A 27,145-nucleotide genomic window follows, 5' to 3' on the forward strand; every position below is an offset into this window, starting at 1 on the left:
AGTTAACTGAAACAGAAGTCTGCTGGCCTCATTTTCTTGAAGGGAGGTTCACCAAACTCTAGCAGAAACACTGTGATCATGAAGAGAGATTCTAAAAGCAAACTTTATGCGCTGTAGACACATGCTGATTGATTTGTCTGATTTTTTTTTTTTTTTTTTTGCCCACACAGTAAGACTTTTCTTTTAATTTTAAATAATCACACAGAGATGTACACAGATCTCAAAGCAGGATCCTGGGATGAAATTTTAGTCCCATGGAAGACCGTGGGAATTCCTGGTTGACTTCAGTGGGGACAGCATTTCATCCCCCAGTATTAGGCATTAGAGATATGGTTACAAATTATCAACCCGCCCACCGCATTCAGCTTTGGAAACAATTAGTGGTACACTATAGTTTTACAATTCAAAAATCTGTACCTTAAATTTGAATTTACATGGGCTGTTTGTGTGTGTCTATGTGTGCTTTTTTTGTACTCATGCAATGTTCAGATTTGTTTTTAAAATTATTTTTAATGTATGAATAATGCATCAGGATAACTCCTTATCCAGGATAAGACCAAGGGGAATGGTCTGTCTCTCTTTAAATGAACAGTTGTATGAAGTGTCCGATTTTATTCATTTGTATTTTGACACTGATGAAGGTTTTGATCTGGAATGAGTAGGCTCTAATTTCCTTGTATTTAATCACCAGGTGATTTTTCTTAATATTGTGATATGATTTCATCACCACCATTTTTGCTTAATCAGTTCAAACAATTGTTACATAAGTAAATGACTGTCAAGCAGGGATCCTGACAGATATCTGTTTCTCTTCAACATCAATAAGTAAAGATTTGAATGTATTATTTACTTTTATTTGGTCAGTATATCAGAAAAACCTTGTAAGTGTCCTGATCCCTTTCTGAGTTATACGTTCTCACGAGCATTCTGCTTCATCCCCTGTATGGCACAAAAAATATCACACACAAATTGGTGCAGTTTGCAGCTTTTCCTTTTGAGTCACTAGTTAACCTTAAATGAAGCTGTTTCAGGCCAAACCGGATGGCCTTTGACAGGGCACGGTGGCCTTGACAGGGCCCGGTGGAGAAGCATACACTGCTGCAGTTTTTAATATTCATAGAATAAAGTCTGCAGATTAGAGTTCCAAGTCCATTCACAAACAGAACTGCTCCACAGTGGAGTGTGTGTTACTGAAAAGAAATTTGGAACTATTGGGGTAAAAAGCAAAATCTATTCCCAAACGGAGATTTAAAACTGGATTATCCCTAAAGAAAACTCTGAGGCTATGGGAATCGTATGGGATATATTCAATATGAATTTTAAAAAATGCCATAAAAGAGAGAGACAGTCTGGACATTATTCCAATACATTGTACAGCTTTGGCTTTTTAGAGTAATGGGTTCATTGTTATAAAGGTTGCCCATTGTATCTGTTTTAAAAAATGAGCACAGCACAGAATGCATAAGGCAGCATGCCCTAAGGGATGATGTTGGATACGGGGTGGGAGGCAAAGCTGGTTTTAGTGTGCTTCTCTTATTTGCTTCAGAAGCAGTAGGATTGTAGGAGGAAGAGGTCTGTGCTCTCTTTTAAAGACATCTTATTATGTTACAAATAGATAAAGCTACATATTCCAGTATTGCCAGCATTTGGTAGACGATAGTATATAGAGTATATTTTTCTCTAATGTTTCAAAATATCACCTATGCTCAGTGTTAACAACATAACCAATGGCTTTCTATGGTTATATTCCAACAGAGCCTTCATGCAGTCTGCGCAGGATACAAAATGTAACAAAGTTGTCTGAAAAATGCTTTATTTCAACATATGGCACCTTACAATTAAATTTTGGTCTAGTGACTACCTGTCCTTTTTCATTATCAAATGGCAATGTCCATGTGCGAAGTATAGATCAACTGTAATGCAATACTGTAATGTACTTGTCTGCATGACTTTGTCCAAAGTAAAGTAAAAGGGCTATATTTTTTTCAGTAATGAGACTAAGTAGGAGTTGTCCAGTAACATATTGTCAAACTTATGAGCATTTTTTTCCGAGAGGTGTCATCAAACACAAAACCACTATCTACCCTGACCTACATTATAACTTCTATTAATTTATTTTATTTTGAGACAGACTTTATATCATGTATATGTACACAAATTTATATTAAGAAGTCATCTCATCAGTAGTACCTCTTATTTTCCAAGACATAGCTTTCTTTGTCAAATAAAACATACCTTTTTCACTTCACAAATTCAGTAGGTTAACTACATAAATGGTAGATTTAGCCTATTCTGCATTATTTGTGAATGATTGGATCTTTTTAGATAATGTGTTTAGTAGAAGTATTATATCTGTAGTGGGATTTACAGGAGCCAGTTCTGAACTTACTGAGATCCAACTCACATTTTAACACGATTTCTTTTTCTTTTAGATTTTTTGGTTTGGTTTTGCGGCGCTAGTTCTTAAAAACAAATAATGGAAAATAAAAGTTCTAAGAATAATAATGCCTCTGTTAAAGAGTCATGCCAGAGTGGGAAAAGAAGCACAGCCATCTGGTGTCTAGGATAGGATCCTCCGAACAGCATGGGAAAGCACAGCTTACTGTTCCGTAAAAGTACCTTATAACCCACCCTAACACCTGTTACACACTGCAACATATAGGCAAAGGACTGATTATTTTTCAGGCCAGCATACGACTCCTTTGAGCCTTGGTGCACTTGGTAGGGTGGTATAGCTGGTACCCAACCTACTGCTGTTTTGAGCTCTAAGTTGCAATCTTGTCCTACTTGACACCCTTTTCACCCACTAATGCAACAGCACAGTACAGGACATGATTTTTCCTTGTGTCCAGATTTCATAACAAATGCTTTTGGGGCAAGAGGGGGGAGTGAGTGTACTGTAAGTTAGGTTTATAAATACATTTCATGTGCTGTTTTGAGAATATAAAAGATAACATGATGAAATGTGCAGGGTATGTTATCTAGACATTTTTCAACAGGGAAGTGAAATGCAAATATATTTGATGCATGTTATATCACAAAATTGTTCTGTTTACAACGGATTTGAACTTTATATGGTGAGCTGGCAGGAAATGAGGCAGGGTTCCAACTACATAAAGTTCAAATCCGTCGTAAGCAGAACCACTTTGAGACATTTTTCATTGTCAGGGTTTTCTACAAATGTGATATAACATGCAAGTCAAGAAACGACAGAAGTCCATTAACATGCTTACAAAATAGGTCAGACTTATGATACTGAGTCAATGGGAGTTCTGTTGATTTCAGCTGAGCTAGAATTTCACCTCAGGATGAACATTAAATACATTTATCCCAAAGCATCACATTGCATTACTAATTAGTTTCTGAATTGAGTGGTAAATTATTGTAAATCGTTCTGGCTTTTATCCCAACTGAAATTAAACTTGCAGATTTACTTAATATTATTAAATTAATGTTGATTGGTTCCAATATGTATACATTTGTCTCTCTTACAGATTTCGTTTCTTGCCTCAGCTTACATAAGTCAGGAGCTCTCAGAGGAAAGCTGCTCTGCCCTGGGATCTATTACACATTACCTTTACCTTTGCCAGTTTAGCTGGATGCTCGTTCAGGTTAGTATCTTTCTCTTTCTCTCTCTCTCACTCCCAAAAATCTGCTTAAGGGCAGCTGACACTTGTACTGCATTTATGTCATTTCTTAATGTGTCTGTCATCACATTCCAGTGATATTTATGAGGCAACGAACTTAAATAACCCCTACTAACCCTAGAGTGAAAGATCTAGAAATACATTTTCAGATCTGTTTGGAGACTAGGAGGGTGGTGAAACACTGGAATGCGTTACCTAGGGAGGTGGTGGAATCTCCTTCCTTAGAAGTTTTTAAGGTCAGGCTTGACAAAGCCCTGGCTGGGATGATTTAATTGGGGATCGGTCCTGCTTTGAGCAGCTGAGGTCCCTTCCAACCCTGATATTCTATGATTCTATGATGTATTCCACTAAGTCTCATTAACATCCACGGCCATTGTGCACTAAATCTTTCCATATCCCAGTTTGAAAATGTACCCAGTAGGAAGTACATTATCAAAACTGAAGAAGCTGCTTTTGTGAGAGCTAATGGTGTTTCTAAATGCATCTTCCTTACATTGTTTTGAAAAAGTCTCTTCAAGTTGAAATACTGGTTACAAGTTACATTGGTCATCAGAGTCAATGTCAGTTTGCACTTTAGACCCATGTAGAATGAAAAATCTACTTCTTAATTCAAGTTGAGATGTATAGCATAGAGAAAAGCTATTATAAGGCCAAAACGCTGCATCAGATCTACTGAAAAAGTACACACATTCGCAGATATGCCCAGAATTCTGAGACAGAAGGCTTAATTCAGCATGATATAAGCAAGTAAAACTCTTGTGGAAATCTCTAGACCAAATCTATTAGTTGTGGAAACATGTGTGATGTAAATTGGTCAAAGCAACTGTGAGATAAAGCAGAGGAGGGTCCATCATGCAGATTTGTATTTATCATCCCATGCACCTCTGCGCATATGTGCTTACAGTATTGACAGGATTTGGGTGCATCATGTTTGTAGTATACAATGTCATATTTGCAGCACCTTCACTCAAATTGCTTTATTTTATCTCACACACTGTCCAGCATACAGGATTGGGCCCTATGTAAGGACAAAATTCAGCAGAGATCAATTATGCTGTAACTGTGCTGCTTTGTCCTTAGTAACGGAAAGACACCAAAAAAAAATTCTTCACTTCCTTGCACTTTGTCAAGAGGCTAACATAAACATGGAACAAAAACAAAAGGCAGCTCTCTATCTTGGGTCCCAAGCTTACTGTGTCTGTTTGCCTTAAATAGCAGTAATTTTGAGGAAAAGAAACACATAGTCAGCCTAAAACATAGAATCACCTTTTCTGAACATGGCTGAACACTGAGCAGAGATCTTCCTTGAGCTATACATAGTGAAGCCTAGGTTTTTTTTCCTGAGTTGGTACAGTTAGAACCCAATAAAATGTATGAGTAATTCAAATTATTCCCTTGAATATACATTACTTTCCATTTGTCAGTACTGAACTACTTCTGCTGATATGCCCATTCACCTGGTTTGGTTCGCAATCTCTGAAGTTTCATGCAGTTTTCACTGGTCTTGACTAACCTAAATAATTTTGTCATTTTCAGATTTCACCATCTCACTGTCTACTCACTTCCAGATAATTGATCAATATATTAAACATCACATGTTTCAGTATGGAACTTTGACACCCCACTGGTAACCCTTGACTGGATAATTGGCTATTTATTCCTACTCTTTGTTTTCTGTCTTTTAGCCAGTTTCTGGCTTATGAAAGTGCTGTACCTTTCAGACCATAACTACTGAATATTTATAGTACAGTGTTGGACAACCTGCAGCCCGTGTAGGTTGCCTTTTGGGTGGCGACATAAGTTTTGTCCACAAAACTTGGTAGTTGTAGACAAGTCCTCACTATACAGCCACCAGCCTTTATTGCCAATAAACCCACAAGCTTTTTCTAGCTTTCCCCGGAGTCATACTATCCTCACAGGCTACTGCTTGGCTTTTTGCCTCTGATTTTCTCTCTTCAGTTCTTCCCAGTTTCTCTGTGTCCTGCTTCCCTCAAACACTCTCACACACAACACACAAACAATACTCAGCAAAGGCCCTCTGCCTTCTCAGTCCAAAACTCGTGTAGGTTTACATAACCCTTTTGTCTTCAGTAGGGTCTTGTGGTTAATTTATCCTCACTGTTATGTTAATTGAAGGGTGAGTTCACACCCATCAGTCTCAGCAAGGTTTTAACTTTTCCCATAACAAGGTTTAACTCATCTTATAGCAAATTATATCTGCCAGTTCTTCTTTATCCATTATTTTTGCTACAATAGGCACAGTTTTCCTTGGCAAAAGCCCATGCTCATTAGATCATGTTACATCATTATTTTTTAGGTGTTTTATAATTTTATTTTTAATTATTAGCTTGACCAAGTACTGAAATAAGGCTTACTGGTTTGTAATTCCCCAGATCACCTCTCCAGCCTTTTTAAAATGTAGGTCCTACATTTGCTACCTTCCAGTCCTCTGGTATATGTAGAAGCTGGTTTTAATGAGAGGTTGCATTTTTTTCTTCCTAGTAGCTCAGTCATTTCATTCTTAAAATCCTTCAGATCTCTTGGATGTCAATCATCTGAGCCTGGTGAATTCATGCTTTTAAATTTACCAGTTTGTTCCAGCACCTCTTCTTTTGACACCTCAGCCTCTTATAGGGCTTCATCTTTGTGAGAAAACTCCTGACTTTTGTGTAGAACTACATTGAAATTAGCTTCTCCTCTTGTATGGACTCAGGTTAGTCATTCCAAAAAGCAATCCTTTCCCTCTCTAAACATTTGTAACCTTTGGCCGATGTATATGTATTGTATTAGACTCAGGCTCTTTGATCTCTCTTGACAGTTACATACTTAATATCTGCTACCTCATTTGGAGGCCTGTAGTATAAACCGAACACTATATTTGTATCCTACAAGTTCAGTTGCGTAGTCCAGTCCACTCCGAATTTCTCTTTCTCAATGGAATCTTGCAGATACAGCACTTCTTCCTCACCTCTTCAATCTAATCTGCTGGTTTTGTGTAGTCAAGTATACTATCACATTGCTTGTTATCATTCTACCAAAGTTCAGTAAATGCCTATAATGTCAAAATCCTCATCCATTCTAATTCACCTGTATTTTTAGCTTCTTGCCTTTATATATAGATATGATATCTATCAACAGATTATATACCAGATTATATACCAGATTATATACCAACAGATTAGATTGAAGAGGTGAGGAAGTAGTGCTGTATCTGCAAGATTCCATTGAGAAAGAGAAATTCGGAGTGGACTGGACTACGCAACTGAACTTGTAGGATACAAATATAGTGTTAGGTTTATACTACAGGCCTCCAAATGAGGTAGCAGATATTGAGTATGTAACTGTCAAAGAGATCAAAGAGCCAAAGTCTAATAAAATACATATACATCAGCCAAAGTTACAAATGTTTAGAGAGGGAAAGGATTGCTTTATATATAGATAAAAATATGTCTATTTTTATTTAACTTCTTGGTTTAATACTTTGTTGATTTTTAACTGAATTAACCTTTTTGATCTCAGCCTGTCCCTTCTTAAATCCAGCTGTAATTTCTGTTTTATCCTTTAGTGGGTACAAAATACCTTAGTATTACTGACGGTCTTTCGTACATGGAAAATGAACTTATTTTTATATCAGTGAATGCCAGGTCCTATGTGCTACAAAATGGGTAAGAATACAAACTGGAACCAAATGGTGGCGAATAGGACTTTGCATCTGTAGTCATGATGTGCCTCAGTCCTCTTAATACTTTAAGCATAAATGTGTGAAGATTAGAGCTAGTTGGAAAAAAAATGGGGAGGAGGGACATTTAAAGGTTTCTTTTAATTTCCATTAAAATGTTTAAATTCCAAATTTAATCAAAGTTATCATCTTTTTAAAAAATTGGTCCGCTTCTAGTGCATGGCCGCTGCACACATCAAGATATACAAGCATAGACCTTTCTTGTGCAATTTAGTTTGCTTTTACAGGGATTAAGATTTGTTGTGTGGCCTGCTCATTCCTGACATGAGCACAGGCCACAGTATCTTGTCACAACAAATCATAGGCAATGCAAGCTACTATATAAGTGCTTTATTACATCATTCCTAGATGTTTTGGTTGTTTCTTTATATACTTGCCAGATTTCCATGTCCCATTTGCGTCTATGCAATAGTTAGCATAGCAGGATGGTGGAACAAGCCAGGACATCCAGAACAGAATAAGTAAAGCCAGGAACACCTTCCAGAGCTTAAATACAGTCTGGAAATCACCAAAATACAACACCAAAACGAAACCAGATTTTTCAGTGCTGCGTACTTTCAACACTACTTTATAGGGCAGAATGCTGGGGAATGACAAAGTACGACATGTCCAAACTGTTTTCATTTCTTACAAGCTGCCTCAGAAAAATCCTCTGTATCTTTTGGCCGAGAACAGTCTCAAACCAAGACCTGTTTACACAGTGCAGCCAAGAAGATATGAGCACCATCATTACCAGGAGGCATTGGAGATGGATTGGCCATGTGTCTTTGGATGGAAACTGATTCCATCACCAGAGTAGCGATAATATAGACACCTGAAAACAAGTGAAAACGAGGCTGCCTGAAAACAACATGGCGAAGAGCTGTGGAAACTGAGCTGAAAAACCTGGGGCACAGCTGGGGAACCATTGAAAGACTTGCCAGAAACAGACAGGAGTTTGTCGCTTCCCTAAATGCCAGAAGGCGTAATGGGTACAAACTAAACTAACAGTTAGCATGATGGGGTTCTACTGTCCTGCTATGAGTTAAGGCTGCAGTCTCTGGGGAAGAGTGAGATATACTCCTGCTGCTGCATACCATTGTCTTGTGGAAAGCAGTAGAGTCATACATGGAACTTATGTGGACACGTTTCTGTCCCTTTCTGCCTAGGTGCGAGTATTAATAAATCATATCCAATAAGAAATGGAGACACACCACTCACACGTGCATCCCCAAACAGAGTGTGAGATAAATTTTCACTACTCTAGCTTCTCATAGCAGTGTATGCTTTTGTGTGCATGTATCTATGGGATACAATAACTATGAAGTACATAATGGTGAATAGTTTAAGTTGCTTTTATTTTATTTTATTTTTTTTAATTCTATCCATCTGTTTTCCCACAACAAGTCATAAATTCTTTAACATATTGAAACATTTTTTATTTTGGTGTGAACCAGTTGCCATTAATAATGTTCAGCGTTTAGGGAAGTGTAAAGGAAGAGCCAAGTTTTGAAACATAATTATTCAATATATTCAAATGCTCAGATCTTAGAAAAGAGTATTTCCTTAAACTTTTCTGTTCATTAAAATACAGATATGAATTGTTGAATCTAATGGACAGTAGCTCAGGCAGGCTGTGCTAATAATCCACGCTATTTTAATGAAGCTACACCAATTTACACCAACTGAAGATCTGGAACATAATCAATATTTGTTCATCTGCAGTTTTGAAAACATTAGAAAATACAGGATGTAGGAGTCAGACTTTCGGATTTAAATGGTTATTCCGCCAAACTATTGATATTGCAAAGCAAAGCCTAATCTTTCAGTACTGGCCTGAGAAAAGGATCATAGGTAGAGCAGCTCGGGATTCTGATTGAACACACCCTCAGCAGCTTCTGTTCTCAGGACTTCTGTGGAGCTCCTGGGAGAATGGAAATATGTCACAGGGTGGTGGAAACTCCATTAGGGCTGAGACCCATTTGAGTGTAAAGGGCCAAGGTAGAGTGGCAGGTGCAAATTACACATCCTCCACAGACCTGAGGAAGAGCTCTGTGTAGCTTGAAAGCTTGTCTCTCTCACCAACAGAAGTTAGTCCAATAAAAGATATTACCTCACCCACCTTGTCTCTCTAACCTCCTCCATATATTAATGGGGGTGAATTTGGCCAAGAGTTTTGAGTCATATATAGCTGCCTAATATACAGAAGTTTTAAGCCATACTAGTGCACCCTGCCACCACCCACTGACACCCACCAGTATGCATTTTAAGAGCCAATCCATGTTGGGTGGCTTGTTCTTTGGGATGACAGAGCGTATGTCGATGAGCGTATGTTAGACATGCTGTTCTGTACTGTATTGTTTGTTCCAGGGCACTCAGTAGATTATGGCAAATCCTTGGTAGCAGTTCCTGTGTATGACAGGCACATACAAGTAAAAGTATGCCTGTTCAAACTTTACCATAAGAAATCTTATTAAGAATAATGTATTAGAAACTACCCCTTTGGTAACTTAGTTGTACACTTTTTAAAACTAGTTTAAGATGTTGTAATTCTCATCTGTATCAACTAAATAACAGCCAATTCCTAGTTTGAGAATTGTGGGAAAATGTATGATACAAAGCCCTGATTCTCATCACATTTAAACCAATGCAAATCTGGAGTAACTCCACAGAATGCAGTTGCAGTGGAGTAAAACCAGTGGGAGCAAGATGAATGTCAGGTCCCAAGTATTTGTGTTTCTCCTTTTTATTTTTTTGGCCATATTTGTGCCTGGTTGTTTTTCCATAAATCCACTTGCAATCTTATTAAGGTCCTGATTCAGCAAGGTACTTAAGCACATGCCTAACTTTTAACCGTGTGAGTAGGCCGAAAGTCATTCATATAGATGTATGCATCCCTTCCAAAACGGGGCAGGGGCTGAGGGAAATAAATCTATGTGCACCAAACTGGCAAGCCCTATATCTAAAGTCTCCTTCCTGATAAGCTGTACCTGCTGACTACAGTCCCACATGTAACCCCATTAAAAAAAATCCATACATAAAATGTGTCTTACGTCTTGAAAGGTAGCTTCAATTGCTTGTTTCATTGCAAAAGAAAAAAAAACCCTCAGTAAGTTTAGGTTCATTTCGTTAAGATTTTCTATTCATGCATAATTGTTTTGGATTGCACCTCAGAACATTCATGGCTCTTGCATTAGTTTCTTCACCTGAGCAACTGAGAAATGGACTGTACATTTTATTCCTCTGGAGGACTAGTTATTGTTACAGCATAGCAACAGGAAAGGATTTGCTAAAATTAGCTCCACTATTTGTACTTCATTGATTTAATTTTGGCACACCAAAAGAAGTTGAAGACAAGAGGCTTATAATTACCAAGATAAAAATGTCACTGCACAGGAAATGGTGAATTGGCCAATCTCTCTTAAAGCTTTGCAAAGACCATTGGACTAGTGTCATCCATGTGATAAATGAGATCAGATGGGTAACTATGACTAAACAAATACAGCAAAGGAGGGGAAGGACATATGGTAGGACTTCTTAGAAAACAATCTGAATTGCATAACTGAGAACAATTAAGCTAATAGTCAGAATTAACAGGATCAGTGATCCCTAACTAAATATAATGGAATAAATCAGTACACTGTCAGAGTACTAGTACTGAAGCATGGCTTAGGTAAGACCAGAAAACCACACAATTTGAAGATTTATACAGAACGGTTCTCTATTACTGTTTATTCTTTTAATTTTGTGGAAGAAAGAAGTCCCTCTTTCCTTTAAGAACAAAGAAACTTCCTTTGCATAAGATGAAAAAGAGAAGGATCTAGTATAGCTACTGAATGCAGTAAAATAGGACGGAAAGAGTTATTACAAAACTCAGCAAATAGAAAAATCTTTGCACAAATATTCAAATCCATTTTCAGCCATTTAGCATTTCCTTTTGGAGAACATTTAACTGAATATGCAAGCAGTAATTTTTCTTTTGTCCTTTAATGAAATTCATACACTTTTTCTTTGGTTCCCTGATCGTACAACATATTGCTAATAATCAAAGGGAGAATTTTGAATTATGTAATCAAGATTTGTTCTTCATCGATTAGATATGTAAGACCAGGAAAATACCAAATAACTAACCAACAATACTTACATAACTAACCCACTCAGCACAAATTAAATACTTGATAGTAGAATTCACAGTTTGCCACTTGGATGAACTGAAAGCCAAGAATTTGGCTGAAGAAATTCACAAATATTTTTGAACAACAAATCCATTTGGTAATTTTGCAATCTCTTAACAGACCATCTGTAAACCAAAAAATGACTAAAATCATTGTATCAATTATTTGCCCAACTCTAGTTCGTATAGTATTTGAGATGAAGCAAAGAAAGCAAAGAAATAGGTCACCAAATGTACGACACAGAAGACTACCTATATGGATAGTATTAAGGCCTTATAAAGGGCTTGTCTACAGGGAGAAAAAGCCTGGAATAGCTACTATAGAATATCTATTGCTGTATAACTATTTTGCGCCAACTCTCATGTGGATTCTTTGATTCTGCACTAAGGGTATATCTACACTGCAATAAAAACCCAGGGCTGGTCTGTGCCAGCTGGCTTGGGCTCCTGGGGCTGAGGCTGTGGGGCTGTTTCATTGCAGTGTAGACTTCTGGGCTCAGGTTGCAGCCTGAGCTCTGGGACCCTCCCACCTTGCAGAGTCCTAGAGCCCAGGCTCCAGCCCGAGTCAGCTGTCACAGGCCAGGCACTGGTATCTAATTGCTGCACAAAAGTACTCTAAGCCTTGGTCTACACTAGCAGTTGAGGTCGAATTTAGCACGTTAAATCAATTTAACTCTGCACCCGTCCACACGATGAAGCCCTTTTTTTCAAGTTAAAGGGCTCTTAAAATCGATTTCCTTACTCCACCCCCACAAGGGGATTAGCACTGAAATCGGCCTTGCTGGGTCGAATTTGGGGTACTGTGGACACAATTAGACGGTATTGGCCCCGGGAGCTATCCCAGAGTGCTCCATTGTGACCGCTTTGGACAGCACTCTCAACTCAGATGCACTGGCCAGGTAGACAGGAAAAGGCCCGCGAACTTTTGAATTTCAATTTCCTGTTTGGCCAGCGTGGCAAGCTGCAGGTGATCATGCAGAGCTCATCGGCAGAGGTGACCATAATGGAGTCCCAGAATTGCAAAAAAGCTCCAGCATGGACCGAACAGGACGTACGGGATCTGATCGCTGTGTGGGGAGAGGAATCCATGCTATCAGAACTCCATTCCAGTTTTCGACATGCCAAAACATTTGTCAAAATCTCCCAGGGCATGAAGGACAGAGGCCATAGCAGGGACCCGAAGCAGTGCCACGTGAAACTTAAGGAGCTGAGGCAAGCCTACCAGAAAACCAGAGAGGCGAACAGCCGCTCTGGGTCAGAGCCCCAAATGTGCCGCTTCTATGATGAGCTGCATGCCATTTTAGGGGGTTCAGCCACCACTACCCCAGCCGTGTTGTTTGACTCCTTCAATGGAGATGGAGGCAACACGGAAGTAGGTTTTGGGGACGAGGAAGATGATGATGGTGATGAGGTTGTAGATAGCTCACAGCAAGCAAGCGGAGAAACCAGTTTTCCCGACAGCCAGGAACTGTTTCTTACCCTGGACCTGAAGCCAGTGCCCCCGAACCCACCCAAGGCTGCCTCCCAGACCCGCCAGGCGGAGAAGGGACCTCTGGTGAGTGTACCTTTTAAAATACTATACATGGTTTAAAAGCAAGCATGTTTAATGATTAATTTGCCCTGGCATTCGCGGCTCTCCTGGATGTACTCCCAAAGCCTTTGCAAAAGGTTTCTGGGGAGGGCAGCCTTATTCCGTCCACCATGGTAGGACACTTTACCACTCCAGGCCAGTAGCACATACTCGGGAATCATTGTAGAACAAAACATTGCAATGTATGTTTGCTGGCATTCAAACAACATCCGTTCTTTATCTCTCTGTGTTATCCTCAGGAGAGTGATATCCTTCATGGTCTCCTGGTTGAAATAGGGTGCTTTTCTTAAGGGGGCATTCAGAGGTGCCCGTTCCTGCTGGGCTGTTTGCCTGTAGCTGAACAGAAATGTTCCCCGCTGTTAGCCATGGGGAGTGGGGAGGGATGAGGGGCTAGCCACGCAGTGGGGGGAGGCAAAATGTGACCTTGGAACAAAAGCACATGTGCTATGTATGTAATGTTAACAGCAAGGTTTACCATGAAAGAGTGTACCCATTGTTCTATAAAATGTGACTTTTTAAATACCACTGTCCCTTTTTTTTTCTCCACCAGCTGCGTGTATTGCAAGGATCACAGGATCTTCTCCTTCCCAGAGGCTAGCGAAGATTAGAAGGCGAAAAAACGCACTCGCGATGAAATGTTCTCTGAGCTCACGCAGTCCTCCCACACTGACAGAGCACAGACGAATGCATGGAGGCAGACAATGTTGAGTCCAGGAAAGCACAAGATGACCGGCAGGCTGAGGAGAGTAAGTGGTGGGCTGAAGAGAGGGCTGAAGCTGAAAGGTGGCGGCAGCATGATGAGAGGAGACAGGATTCAATACTGAGGCTGCTGGAGGATCAAACTAATATGCTCCAGCATATGGCTGAGCTGCAGGAAAGGCAGCTGGAGCACAGACCACTGCTACAGCCCCTGTTTAGTCAACTGCCCTCCTCCCCAAGTTCCATAGCCTCCTCACCCAGACGCCCAAGAACACAGTGAGGGGGGGCCTCCGGCCACCCAGCCCCTCCACCCTAGAGGATTGCCCAAGCAACAGAAGGCTGGCATTCAATAAGTTTTAAAGTTTTAAACTTTTAAAGTGCTGTGTGGCCTTGTCCTTCCCTCCTCCACCACCCCTCCTAGTGCTTCTCTCCTCCACCACCCCTCCTGGGCTACCTTGGTGGTATCCCCCTATTTGTGTGATGATTTAATAAAGAATGCATGAATGTGAAGCAATAATGACTTTATTGCCTCTGCAAGCGGTGATTGAAGGGAGTAGGGGAGGGTGGTTAGCTTACAGGGAAGTAGAGTGAACCAAGGGGCGGGGGGTTTCATCAAGGAGAAACAAACAGAACTTTCACACCATAGCCTGGCCAGAAACTGGTTTTCAAAGCTTCTCTGATGCGACGGCGCCCTCCTGTGCTCTTCTAACCACCCTGGTGTCTGTCTGTGCGTAACCAGCTGCCAGGCAATTTGTCTCAACCGCCCACCCCGCCATAAACGTCTCCCCCTTACTCTCACAGATATTGTGGAGTGCACAGCAAGCAGTAATAACAGTGGGAATATTGGTTTTGCTGAGGTCTAACCAAGTCAGTAAACTGCGCCAGCGCGCTTTTAAACGTCCAAATGTACATTCTATCACCATTCTGCACTTGCGCAGCCTGTAGCTGAACAGCTCCTGACTACTGTCCAGGCTGCCTGTGTACAGCTTCATGAGCCATGGCATTAAGGGGTAGGCTGGGTCCCCAAGGATAACTATTCAACTAGGCATTTCAACATCCCCAGTGGTTATTTTCTGGTCTGGGAATAAAGTCCCTTCCTGCAGCCTTTGAAACAGACCAGAGTTCCTGAAGATGCGAGCGTCATGTACCTTTCCCGGCCATCCCACGCTGATGTTGGTGAAACATCCCTTGTGATCCACCAGTGCTTGCAGCACTATTGAAAAGTACCCCTTGCGGTTTATGTACTCTCTTCGTGCTCTAGTGCCAAAATAGGGATGTGGGTTCCATCTATGGCCCCACCACAGTTAGGGAATCCCATTGCAGCAAAGCCATCCACTATGACCTGCACATTTCTCAGGGTCACTACCCTTGATATCAGCAGATCTTTGATTGTGTTGGCTACTTACATCACAGCAGCCCCCACAGTAGATTTGCCCACTCCAAACTGATTACCAATTGACCGGTAGGTGTCTGGCATTGCAAGCTTCCACAGGGCTATTGCCACTCGCTTCCCTCACTGTGAGGGCTGCTCTCATCTTGGTATTCTTGCGCCTCAGGGCAGAGAAAGCAAGTCACAAAGTTCCATGAAAGTGCCCTTATGCATGCGAAAGTTTCGCAGCCACTGGGAATCATCCCAGACCTGCAAACTATACGGTCCCACCAGTCTGTGCTTGTTTCCCGAGCCCAGAATCGGCGTTCCACTGCATGAACCTGCCCCATTAGCACCATGATGCCCGCATTGCCAGGGCCCATGCTTTGAGAGAAGTCTGTGTCCATGTCCGCATCACTCTCATCACCGCGCTGACATCGCCTACTCACCCGGTTTCGCCTTGCCAGGTTCTGGCGCTGCATATACTGCTGGATAATGTGTGTGGTGTTTAATGTGCTCCTAATTGCCAAGTGATCTGAGCGGGCTCCATGCTTGCCGTGGTATGGCGTCTGCACAGAAAAAAGGCGCGGAACGATTGTCTGCCATTGCTCTGACGGAGGAAGGGGCGACTGATGACATGGCTTACCGGGTTGGCTTACAGGGAATTAAAATCAACAAAGGGGGTGGCTTTGCGAGAAACAGAATGGCCCCCTCAAGGATAGAACTCAAAACCTCAAGGATAGAACTCAGAACTGGGTTTAGCAGGCTGTTGATTTCAAGGAGGGAGGGAGGAGAAAATGAATACAAAACAAATCTGGTCTATTTCTTGTTTTGATCCACTTCATCTATCTTTATACATCTTGCTGGCAGCAGACTGTGCATTACGACCGCTAGCCATCGTCATCTCCTGGGTGCTCGTCAGAAAACGGTGCAGTATGACTGCTGGCCATTGTCTTCTGCTGGCTGCAGATTAAAAGATAGTGCACTGCCGGTAGGACTGAATTGCCATGAAACGAAACTTAAAAGGGAAATGACTTGGCTGAATCACTCCCATCTTTGCCCAGGTGCCCCGACCTCATTGAGGTCGGTTAAAAGAGCACCCTGGACTATGTAGCCGATGGCTACCAGTCATACTGCACTGTCTGCTGCCAAAAGGCAATAAACTGTTGCTGTGTCACAATGCAGTACCACGTCCGCCAGCACCCAGGAGACATAAGGTGATGGTTAGCTGAGCGGGCTCCATGCTTGCCGTGGTATGGTGTCTGCACAGGTAACTCAAGAAAAAAGGCGCAAAATGATTGTCTGCCATTGCTTTCACGGAGGGAGGGAGGGAAGGGGGGCCTGATGATATGTACCCAGAACCAACCATAACAATGTTTTAGCCCCATCAGGCACTGGGATTTCTACCCAGAATTCAAATGGGCGGCGGAGACTGCAGGAACTGTGGGATAGCTACCCATAGTGCAACGCTCCGGAAGTCAAGGATGCCTCGGTACTGTGGACACACTCTGCCGACTACATGCACTTAGAGCATTTGTGTGGGGACACACACACAATCGACTGTGTAAAAACGCTTTCTTGAAAACCGACTTCTGTAAATTCGACCTAATTTCGTAGTGTAGACATACCCTTAGTAAATGATAAGAGTCTCCACCTGGGGAGTGAAGAATAGCTATTTAATTTCACATCCTGGCTATTTTGCACTACCTTCCCTGTGAAAGTAAAACAAAGTGGTTGGTGTTGGAAAATATCTTCTACACTATTGTACTTTTGCATGCTGCAAAATTTTAGCAGTTTGAGGTGTTTACTGTCTCATTTAGCTGTATTCTCAGGAGACCTCTAGTATGCTACTCGATCATTTTAGGTCAGAGATATTTTATATGTCCCTGGATTATTTTGTTTGATTATAATGAGCTGAACTTTAAAAAAACACTGGTTACCTTAATGATTGATGTGAACACATGCTTCAATTTATTTATTTATTTGCATTCTGTTTCTCAACTTTTTATACTAATTGCATTCCTCCTTTTTTTTTTTTTTTGAGTTTTCCTCCCATGAGTTTTCCTCAATAGTTCATATAACCCAGAATCCTTACATATATCTGCCTAGATGTATGCGGATTTCACCAGTTCCATTAATCCAACTGGAAGAGAATGGTCAAGCATTTGCTTTCTCAAACAGTAAAAATTCATCTCCACTATGTTTGGTGAAGAAGCAGAGGAAAAGGGAATCTGTTCACAAATACCAAGCATGCTTTCTATATTTCTCTACCCCAAACAGAGAACATTGACGTGCATTACCCCAACATGTGGGAAGACCATCAGAGTAAGCCAAAGGAAAAGAAAACTCAGTGAGATTCTCCTCATGAAGTTTCCTCCCAGTTCATCTGAAAAGTGAATGGGCCAGGTTAACTATTTACCACCAAAGAAAAATTATTTAGTCCTCAGACCAACTGATACCTTCACAGAAATCAGGATTCTTCTAGAGTCCAGAATAGTCTACACATAGACCATGTGTCTCTGTTTTGCTTCATGGCACTCTTTCTGTCATCTGTGCAGTATCTGTGATCTGAATTTCTTCACTGTCACTGTGTACATTACATTAAAATACAATTTGAATGACACTTCCTTATCAAGTTCATAAGCAGAACTGTAGAAGCAGCTTGCTGCATATCCTGTAAAAAGATACAGAGACACAGCTCAGGAGAGATCAGATTTTGCAAAATTATGTGTCAGTGTTCCAGGTGAGTCTGTAGAAGCTCAGGAAAACCAGGTTTTTTCAGTGCAGAAACTGGCTTTATGTTGGGCTAACTTGGATGTATCTCCTTCCAGCAGGCTAATCTCAAGCTTAACCGAACCACAAAAATAACCCTACTTCCTGGGCAACTAACCTCTTCTGGTTATTTGAGGGGGGAAAAGGGGAACAAATATTGATGCTGAGGAAAACATAGATATGGATTCAAAAGTGTATAGTCTGCCTTTCTGAATGTTTTATTTGATGGAAAGGTTAATTATTCCTTAAACCCTGCTGATTTAATGATCTGTGTTATTCCTTAGGCTATTAATTTCTGGTATGTCCTGGTGATGAATGATGAACACACACAGCGGCGCTATCTGCTTTTCTTCCTTTTGAGTTGGGGACTTCCAGCTTTCGTTGTGATTCTGCTATTAATTATCCTGCGAGGGGTCTATCATCAGAGCATGGCACAGATATATGGCCTGGTCTATGGCGATCTGTAAGTTTTTCCTCAAGAAAACATCAGTTGGTGAGAGGATGTTGTGTATTTTTACTATATTTTCTTTAAATATAGACCGTCTCATAACCTTATGGGTAAATCCGTTACTCACTTACATGGCTGTGGAGTTCCCTCATCAACAGAGCCTCTTCGGTTCCACTGTGAAGTGTGTGGTGGTGATAATGTCTACTGAGCAGGAGAAAAAGGGGTCTGCACGTTTCTTCTCCTTCACCTTTAAAATATTTTTCTTCCTCAGATTACTAAAACTATTCCTTCTTAGAAGGTGAGATTATCATAACCAGGGTGTCAAATATATTTTCTAACATGTCTGTATTTGTGGGTCTGTAATACGCTGGTAAGTATTCTAAAATCTGGAGTATTCACAGTTTGAGCACTGCTGTGGACACTAAGCTAATATAGCCTGTCTCAGAACTGTATTTAACCTCAGCAAAATGATCTTAATTAAAACAACACTTATTCATAAGACTCAAAATGTCTGTCTCCCAAAGGTGATGACAGAAGGGTGAAACATTATTTTTTCAAAGCCAAACCATATTTTTTAGTAAGCTATTTCAGGATGTGAAGTTATTGTGAAATACCAGGCCTGCCCCAGGTGCTTACTCACTACATGCCATAATTGCATGCTTATTGCATAAGAAGGCATAAATACACAGCTGCTTCTTAGAATAATACAAAGCATGTGCTAGTTTCTCTGTTCTGCTGTAACCCACCACAACTCTTGGTACAGTGTCTCAAGTACGAATGCCATTTCTTGACATATGAGTGATAATCCCATTCAGGGTTACTGAAAAGCAGACTCTTTATGTACAGTTCTGAGGTTAGGTCAAAGGAGGAAAGAAAACATAAGAGCACATCCATCTTCTGTACAAGAGAAAGATATTAACCGTACATTGCGTTCCACTCAGTTGCAATACAGCAAAATGCATAGGTTGGGTTGGAAATGTAGCCATTCGTAATAACTGAGCATCTCTCAAAGTGACTTTTTATTTTGAAAACAAAGATTACAGTGAGAAGTTTAACTGGATGTTAGCATTGGACTCCTCTCTTCTGTTGTGTGTATTGGCACTTAGATAAAATGATAACAAGTGGTTTAGGAATATAATAAATATGGTTCTGCATTGCACAGAATTGTTCCTTTGTGGCCAAATGCTCCACCTTCTCAGTGGGCAAAGGAGGCCCACTACGCATCAGAATTGGATTGTTCTACTGGTCATTGTGGTCAGACTATGGAGTGGTGGCAACTCATGCTGTGAAACATTGTTTCATGGTGTCTGTCTTTAGGTAAGCAGTCACAATTCCCTCAAAAACAAGAAGAAACCCAAGGCTGAATAAGTAAATGAAGCTGAGTTACTTGCATGTTTGTTCCAGACATAACCTAAAGATCTTTTCCAACATGTTACTAGAGCTGGGCAAATGCTGGGGAGGATGTTCTGCGAGTATTCATCAGAATTTAAAAATGAATTTACTTCGAATTTTGGACCTTTTTTTTTTCTATGAACATTCAGTGGAGTTAGTTGTACCTACATAGATGCTTCCAGGAAATGAATTTGAAACTTATGGACACTGTAATGGGATGGGATACGCTTACTATAGCAAACTAACAGATTTCCCCAAACCCACAGTCAAAATACAAGCAGAGAAGTAGTTAAATGAGCCAGACAAGGTTCTGATTGCACCCTTCACAAATAGAGGCTGCACATATAGATGCAATTACAACAAGCAAATCTTCATGAAGAAAAGTAAGGGTTTTAGCCTTTTATGACCTTACTTATGTCATACTGACAGAATTATTACCCCAAGGTTTCTTAAGAAGCCCTTTTTATTTTTCTGTTGTAGAATATATGTAGTTTTGCGAATACCCTAGAAGCTCACTGAGTCAAGGTAGGTCTGAAGGATTTCTCTGCTAACATGCAAAGCCTACAGTGACTATGAGGGGTATTCTGGCTTAGCTAATGTTAGTATTGTGGAGGGGTATCTGAGAAGATTTTTCATAAATACTGCACTTGTTAAATATTACACTCATAAATTATTTTAAAGGTTGTTGTTGTTACTTTATATAAAGAAGCCTCTCAAGGCCAGAAAGAAGGAAGGGGGCTGGGATGAGATATGTAATTTAATTTGTTTACTTTGAACCAGAATGTAGAAGAGGATAAAATGATGACATTTCCAAAGCCAGGGTCATTACATAATAACTCCAGCATCAGTGACAGAAATACAATATGGCTCCAGTGCTCTGCTCAAATAAGCTAATTTCCCATGAGAGCTGGAAGATTGGTTAAAATAATAAAAGTAACAGAGCCTGTATCTTAGCTCTCTTCTAAGTGATCGCTCCTTCGGGACCCTCAACTCTAAAGGGAACTGGGTTCCTGCAATGACTAAAGAGCTCCATTATTCTTAACAAGAGTGCCATTGGCTTGATTAATGTTGATTAATGAGCAGCTGAGTGATTACATGGAGGGAACCTACGTTTAATGCCCAAACATTAATATGTGGACGTAGTAATTCATATGAGATAATAGGAGAGTGGCCCCTTCCTTGTATTACAGTCTACACACACACACACAAATATGTATATTTTAAATGACACGCTATCTCACATGCAGTAACAGACATTGTTCTTTGATATGGTAACCTACTGCATGCAGAAGGTGGCAAAAGGATCTTTTCTGTGTATATGATCTCATGAACCAGATATACGGTATGCAGTATTGAACTCTTCCCATGGATAAGAAAAGAGAAGAAGATGGTTACATGCATAGTGGTGTGCTGGTGTTCACCATGGTATAAGTAAATATGATACCCTCTCTATTTTTAAACAAGGGACCATGTAGTACAGCAGAAGATCTGGTACTTATCAGGAAGTAGAGGGAGGCTTTAACAGCTGGTGAGGGCAATGTGAGGGGGGTCGTATGGATGAACTTGCAGGGAGATTGGTCAAATGGGAAGGAGGTTGGTATGCTAGTTGAAGGCAGAGGGAAGGTTTGTTTACTGGCATATGTCAAATTGAAGGTTTACATCTGTGGAGCAGTACTGGAGTTTAGCAGGAAGGGGTTCAGGCAGTGGAAGAGCATGTCATCTTGGCTTAGAGGCTGGAAGGGTTGTGAAGAGAAGAGGGAGGGTTCATCATCTAACAGTAAATCAGAGTAGGTACCTTGACAATTGTTGCCCTCCCCTTCCCAAAAATAAATAACAAGTATTACTTCTCAGGCTTCTTATTTGCGTTTGAAAAAAGTCAGGTCCTAATGATCCCAAATGCATGTTTGCATAATTTGTGTTTGTAGTAACCAGAGGCCTGATCATGCCCCTGAAATCTGAGTGTGGAAGTGTCATAGAATCATATAAATGTAGGGCTGGAAGAGACCTCGAGATGTTATCCAGTCCTCCCCCATGTGCTGAGACAAGACCAAGTGTACCTCAATCATCCCTGAGGAGTGTTTGTTCTTAAAAACCTCTAAAAACAGAAATTCTATGACCACCTTCAGAGCCTATTCCTGTACTTACCTTTCCATATGGTTAGGAAGTTTTTCCTAAAGTCTATCCTAAATCTCCCTTGCTGCAGATTAAGCCTATTACTTGTCCCATCTTCAGTGGACATGGAGAAACAATTGCTTACCATCCTCTTTATAACATATTTGAAGACTGTCAGGTCCCCCCGTCTTCTTTTCTCAAGGCTAAGCATGCCCAGTTTTTTTTTAACTTTTCCTGATAGGTCAGCTTAAACTTTTTCTCATTTTTGATGCTTTCCTGCATTTTGTCCATATCTTTCTTAAAATGTGGTACCCAAAACTGGACACAGTAGTCCAGCTGCGACCTCAGTATTGCCTTGTGTGTCTTACATACGATCCTCCTGTTAATACATCCCAGAATGATGTTAGCCTTTCTAACAACTGCATCACACTGTTGACTTATATTCAGTTTGTGATCCATTATAATCCCTGCATCTTTCTCGGCAGTATTACCCCCTAGACAGTCACATCATTCTTTTGTATTTATGCATTTGATTTTTTCCTCCTTAAGTGTAGTACTTTGCACTTGTCTTTATTGAATATCATTTGTTGACTTCAGACCAATTCTCCAGTTTGTCAAGGTCATTTTGAATTCTTATCCTGTGCTCCAAAGTGCCAACAACCCATCCCAGTTTGATGTCATCTGAAAATTTTATATGTATACTCTCCGCGCCATTATCCAAGTCATTAATGAAAATATTGAATAGTACCAGACCCAAGATCAACCCCATGGTACTCTATTAGATACTCCCCCCCAGTTTGACAGTGACCATTAATAACTGCACTTTGAGTATGGTTTTTCAATCAATTGTGCACCCACCATATAGTAATTTCATCTAGACCATATTTCTGTAGTTTACTTATGAGACTGTCATGTAGGACTGTGTCAAAAGCCTTATTAAAACCAAAATGTATAGTGTCTACTGCTTCCCCCTAGTCCACTAGGTCAGTAACCCAGTCAAAGAAGGAAATTAGGTGGTTTTAGGTGGTTGCAAATTGATGGTTTAATAATTTCCAGATATTGAAGTTAGGCTGACTGGTTTCCTGAGTCACCTTTGGTTTATAGTTTCCTGAGTCACCTTTGTTTGCCCTTCTGCAATCCTATGGAACCTCACCCATTCTCCATGGGTTCTCAAGATAATCACTAACAGTCCCAAGATTTCTTCAGCTGGAGTGAATTTCATCTGACCTTCCTAATGTGAATATATCTAACTTATCTAAATATTATTTAACCTGTTCTTTTCCTATTTTGTCTTGTGTTCCTTGCCTCGTGTTGTTAATATTAATTGTGTTGAGTATCTGGTCACTATTAATCTTTTTAGTGAAGACTGAAGCAAAATAGGTATTAAACACCCTTTCTTGTGCATTTGATTTTTTCCTCCTTAAGTGTAGTACTTTGCATTTGGTGTCACCCTTTCTTGGTGTCATCAGTTGTTAGCTCTCCTTCCCTGCTAATTAGAGGACGTATGCTTTACTTTGTCTTCTCTTGCTCCTAATCTATATATAGAACCTCTTCTTATTGCCTTTTTTGTCCCTTGCAAGGTGTAGCTATTTTGCGCCTTGGCCTGTCTCATTTTGTCTGTACATTTTGTCTGTACAATTTTGCTATTCTTTTGTACCCCTCCTTAGCCATTTGTTCATGTTTCCACTATTTGTAGGATTCATTTTGACTTTCAGGTCATTAAAGAGCTCCTGATGTAGCCATATTAGCCTCTAACTATTCTTCCGATCTTTACTTTACACTGGGATAGTTTGCTGTTGCTTTAATATTGTCTCTGTGAGAAACTGCCAGCTCTCCTGAACTCCTTTTCACCTTAGTTTTCTTCCCATGGGACTTTACCTACCAGTTCTCTGAGTTTGTTACCATCTGCTTTTTTGAAGTCCATTGTCCTTTTTCTGCTGCTCTCATGCCTTCCTTTCTTTAGAATCATGAAACCTATCTTTTTTAAAATCACTTGCACCCAAATTGCCTTCCACCTTCAGATTCACTACCAGTTCCTCCCCGTTAGTCCTCAGTGTGCAGATATCTCCCTCCGATGCAGGGTCAGCTGCCTCCACATTTCTGTCAGACCATCTAGCCTATCTCTTTGCTTTTGTAGGTCCTAGGTAGAGAAATGCTAAGTCTAGCCTTGTGAATGTTTCCAATAATAATTTTGTTTCAATTTCTAATTATATTTTAAGTTTCTGTCCTTGTCCACAGAACACTTATGTCTTAGAGAGGAAATATGGTCCAGTGGTCAGGGTACTAGTTGGTGATTTGAGACAACTAGGTTAAGTTTCCCCCTCTGCCACAGACTTTCTATGTGATCTTTAGCAACTATTTTAGGGTCAGATTTTCAAAGGTATTTAGGCAGATAGTCGCCTAGTGGAATTTTCAAAAGTGTATAGGCACCTAACTCCAGTTAAATCCATTGACATATTTTTGGTGTGTGTCTCCAAAATTGTATAGTTCCAATTAACAAAGTGTATAGCATCAGAAGCAGGGAAATCAGTAGGAAGACGCTTTAGAACAATGCAATCTAAATAGAGGGACTGCAAGGAGAGGCGCAAAACCACAGATGGAGGCAGGGATGAGAAGAGAGACAAAGCGGAAGAGAGAATTTATTCTGGTGGTCTGCACCCCTACCTCCCAAATACACTAGTGGTTATTCCAAGGAATAAAGTCAGATGTGCTTATTCAGCGTTTATATTTAGAGGGTTTACATCACAGGATTTTACTGGCTCCAAGCAGCTCTCAGTTTGGAAACCGCAACAGGTACAGTTATAAAACCACAAACTGCCAAATGACTTGGGACTGGAAACTAATCAGTCATTTATATAGGAAGTTCTGTTTTGTCACTTTGGCTGAAAACTGAAATAGCCAAACACTTAATTAGTTAATCAAAAAGAGTTCACCTGGCATCTCAGACAAGGCATCTGAGAGTGAAGCAGCTATTTTCTCCCCACCTCTCTCCCTTGTACACAAATAAATAAATAAACCCTATTTATAATGCTGTTCCCCTGCCAATAAACTTCTCTAGTAATTTCTTATGGAAAAACGTAAAAACCAAGGCCCCACTCCCTCAAGTAACTGCAAAACTGTGGGCCCTTGTCCTGCAAAGGGTCCCAGTGAAGTCAGTGAAACTCCATGCAGGCACAGGGTTCAGCACTTACCTGCCTGCTCAGAGGATCAGTGCCCAAAGTAACAGTTATGAATAAGAACTGGTTTTGCTAAATATGAGTTTGAAGGGTTTTTTTTTTATTTCCAAATTCTCTAGATTTCTTTCTAAAGATTTCCTTTAGACCAGTGGGTACGGGTGCTAGAGAGAGTTGGTGTGTGACACTGACTGCTAACGTTGTAGACAATGGGTGAGATTTTCAAACACTCCCAAAGTGAGTTAGGAGCACAAGTACCATTTAAGGTAGTTTCAGTGGTAGCACAATGGTAACATTTTGATATAGGAGAAGGACCCAGCTGGATCTTTCCACAAATATAATTTTTATATATATATATATATATATATATGTCATCTTTTCTCATGTCCCTGCATCTAAGGGATTGAAGCAGGTGTGCAACAAGCAAGTGTGATGGATCTGCAAAGCAGGGGACTACAGATAAAGGGAAAAGAGGAAAGATCCTGAACCAGGAAGTGTCCAGACTCTGTGTGGCTGTTTGGGAGTGAGAGCCGCCTGGGAGCAGGGAGCTGGAGAGACGGCCCAGGAACTATGAACAAAGCTGTGTGTGGAACATGATGCTGTGACTGCCGGATATCACAGCTGGGTGCAGGTCTATATGGGACCTGTGGGGAAGCAGCAGCAGCTGGGCAGGGAACCAGTGCGAAGGGGCACCAGTGAGAGATACTTACTGAGTCTGGCTTGGAAACCCACAAATGCTTATTTGCCTGAGTGAAGACTGGACTGGAGAGGGCACTCCAGGCACTAGGCAGGAAAAGCCCTGCCTCTCAATTGGACTGCCAGGGACCCAGGAACTATTACTGTTTACTTTGGACCGCAACCGTTTAAACCTCTGTACTGAGGGTATTTGTAACCTTTCCTACCACCCCAGTGAAAATAGAGGTACCCCAATAATTACACAAGCCAGCATGACTTGCCAGTAGGTCAGCAGACAATGCAAATCAACACAGACTTCCAAGCCTCCAGGGAATGGAGGGCTCATGATAAGATTAAAAACAAAAACAAAAGAGGCCCAAGCCTCTACCACAATGTACATGCAGGAGGGAAAACTAGACAAATAATACAAATATATTCACCTGATTCCTAGCTGGTGTAAAAAAAGTTATACCTTTCCATCAGGAACTTTTGTCACTAATGTTACCAATTTGGCTTTTGGATCAGTTCTAATTCACAACATGCTAAAATTTTGCAAATATACCCACTAGTATTCCTTTTACTTATATACAGCACCGTATCCTGAAATTGTTTAAAAAAAAAAAATCAAGTGAATCTTTTTTTTTTTTAAACTGGGTTTGATCCCTTTCATTTCCTCAAGCGCCCCTTTTTCATGTAGCTCACATAAGAAGTCTTACTAACATGTTCATAGGGTCAGGGAGAATGGATATTTGCATGGAATACCTGAAAGAATGGAGACACATGGAAGTAACTTGCAACACTACACGTGCACTCATTTCCTCAGTAAAAATGTTGACTACACTTGGGTTGTTGTTGTTTTTAGAAGGAGACAGTATTGGCCCAAGTGTACAACTCTTGCGTTGCTGAGCACTTATGACACTAATCTCTTTGACTTCAACTTCAGCTTGGGCGGTTCGCGTGCTCTTGATGCCATGGTATAACATGAAGAGAGAGTTGGTGTCTCAGAGTCACAGGTCTCAAAGCATGAAGAATTTGAGCTAGAACCAACAACTTTGTTGATACCTAGCCATTTTCACCTTGTTCTGAAATGAGTGAAAAGTTAACATGTGCCAGGTATGCGAAGCATCCACCATACCAGTCTGTTTCAGACATAAGGCTGATAGTGCTGTAATCTTTCTGGGTCTGAGCCATGAGAAATAGCTGTATTATACTTACATTTTTCACATTGAATCAGGTTAGCATCATTGAAGTTTAAAAAATGTATATTTGTATTTAATTGTAAATTGCTTCGAGATCCTCAGAAGAGAGTTGCTGTATAAATGCAAATTGGCATTATTTGTTTATTAGACTGCATTATCCGAGAAGAGCTGGGAAT

The 27,145-nt window shown here is 40.6% G+C and overlaps 1 protein-coding gene across 1 annotated transcript in view; it reads left to right on the forward strand.

Annotated features, from left to right (window-relative positions):
• The window catches only part of ADGRV1 (adhesion G protein-coupled receptor V1), a 414,454-nt gene that overhangs the window by 289,985 nt on the left and 97,324 nt on the right, over positions 1 to 27,145 (forward strand). The window contains exons 85-86 of the mRNA XM_084628496.1: positions 3,495 to 3,611; positions 18,255 to 18,433. Coding sequence (XP_084484622.1) covers positions 3,495 to 3,611; positions 18,255 to 18,433 — 296 coding nt within the window. The remainder of the gene's footprint in view (positions 1 to 3,494; positions 3,612 to 18,254; positions 18,434 to 27,145) is intronic.

The sequence above is a fragment of the Lepidochelys olivacea genome, assembly GCF_965140295.1.
Source record: "Lepidochelys olivacea isolate rLepOli2 genome assembly, chromosome: 5".
NCBI classification, from domain to species: Eukaryota; Metazoa; Chordata; order Testudines; family Cheloniidae; genus Lepidochelys; species Lepidochelys olivacea.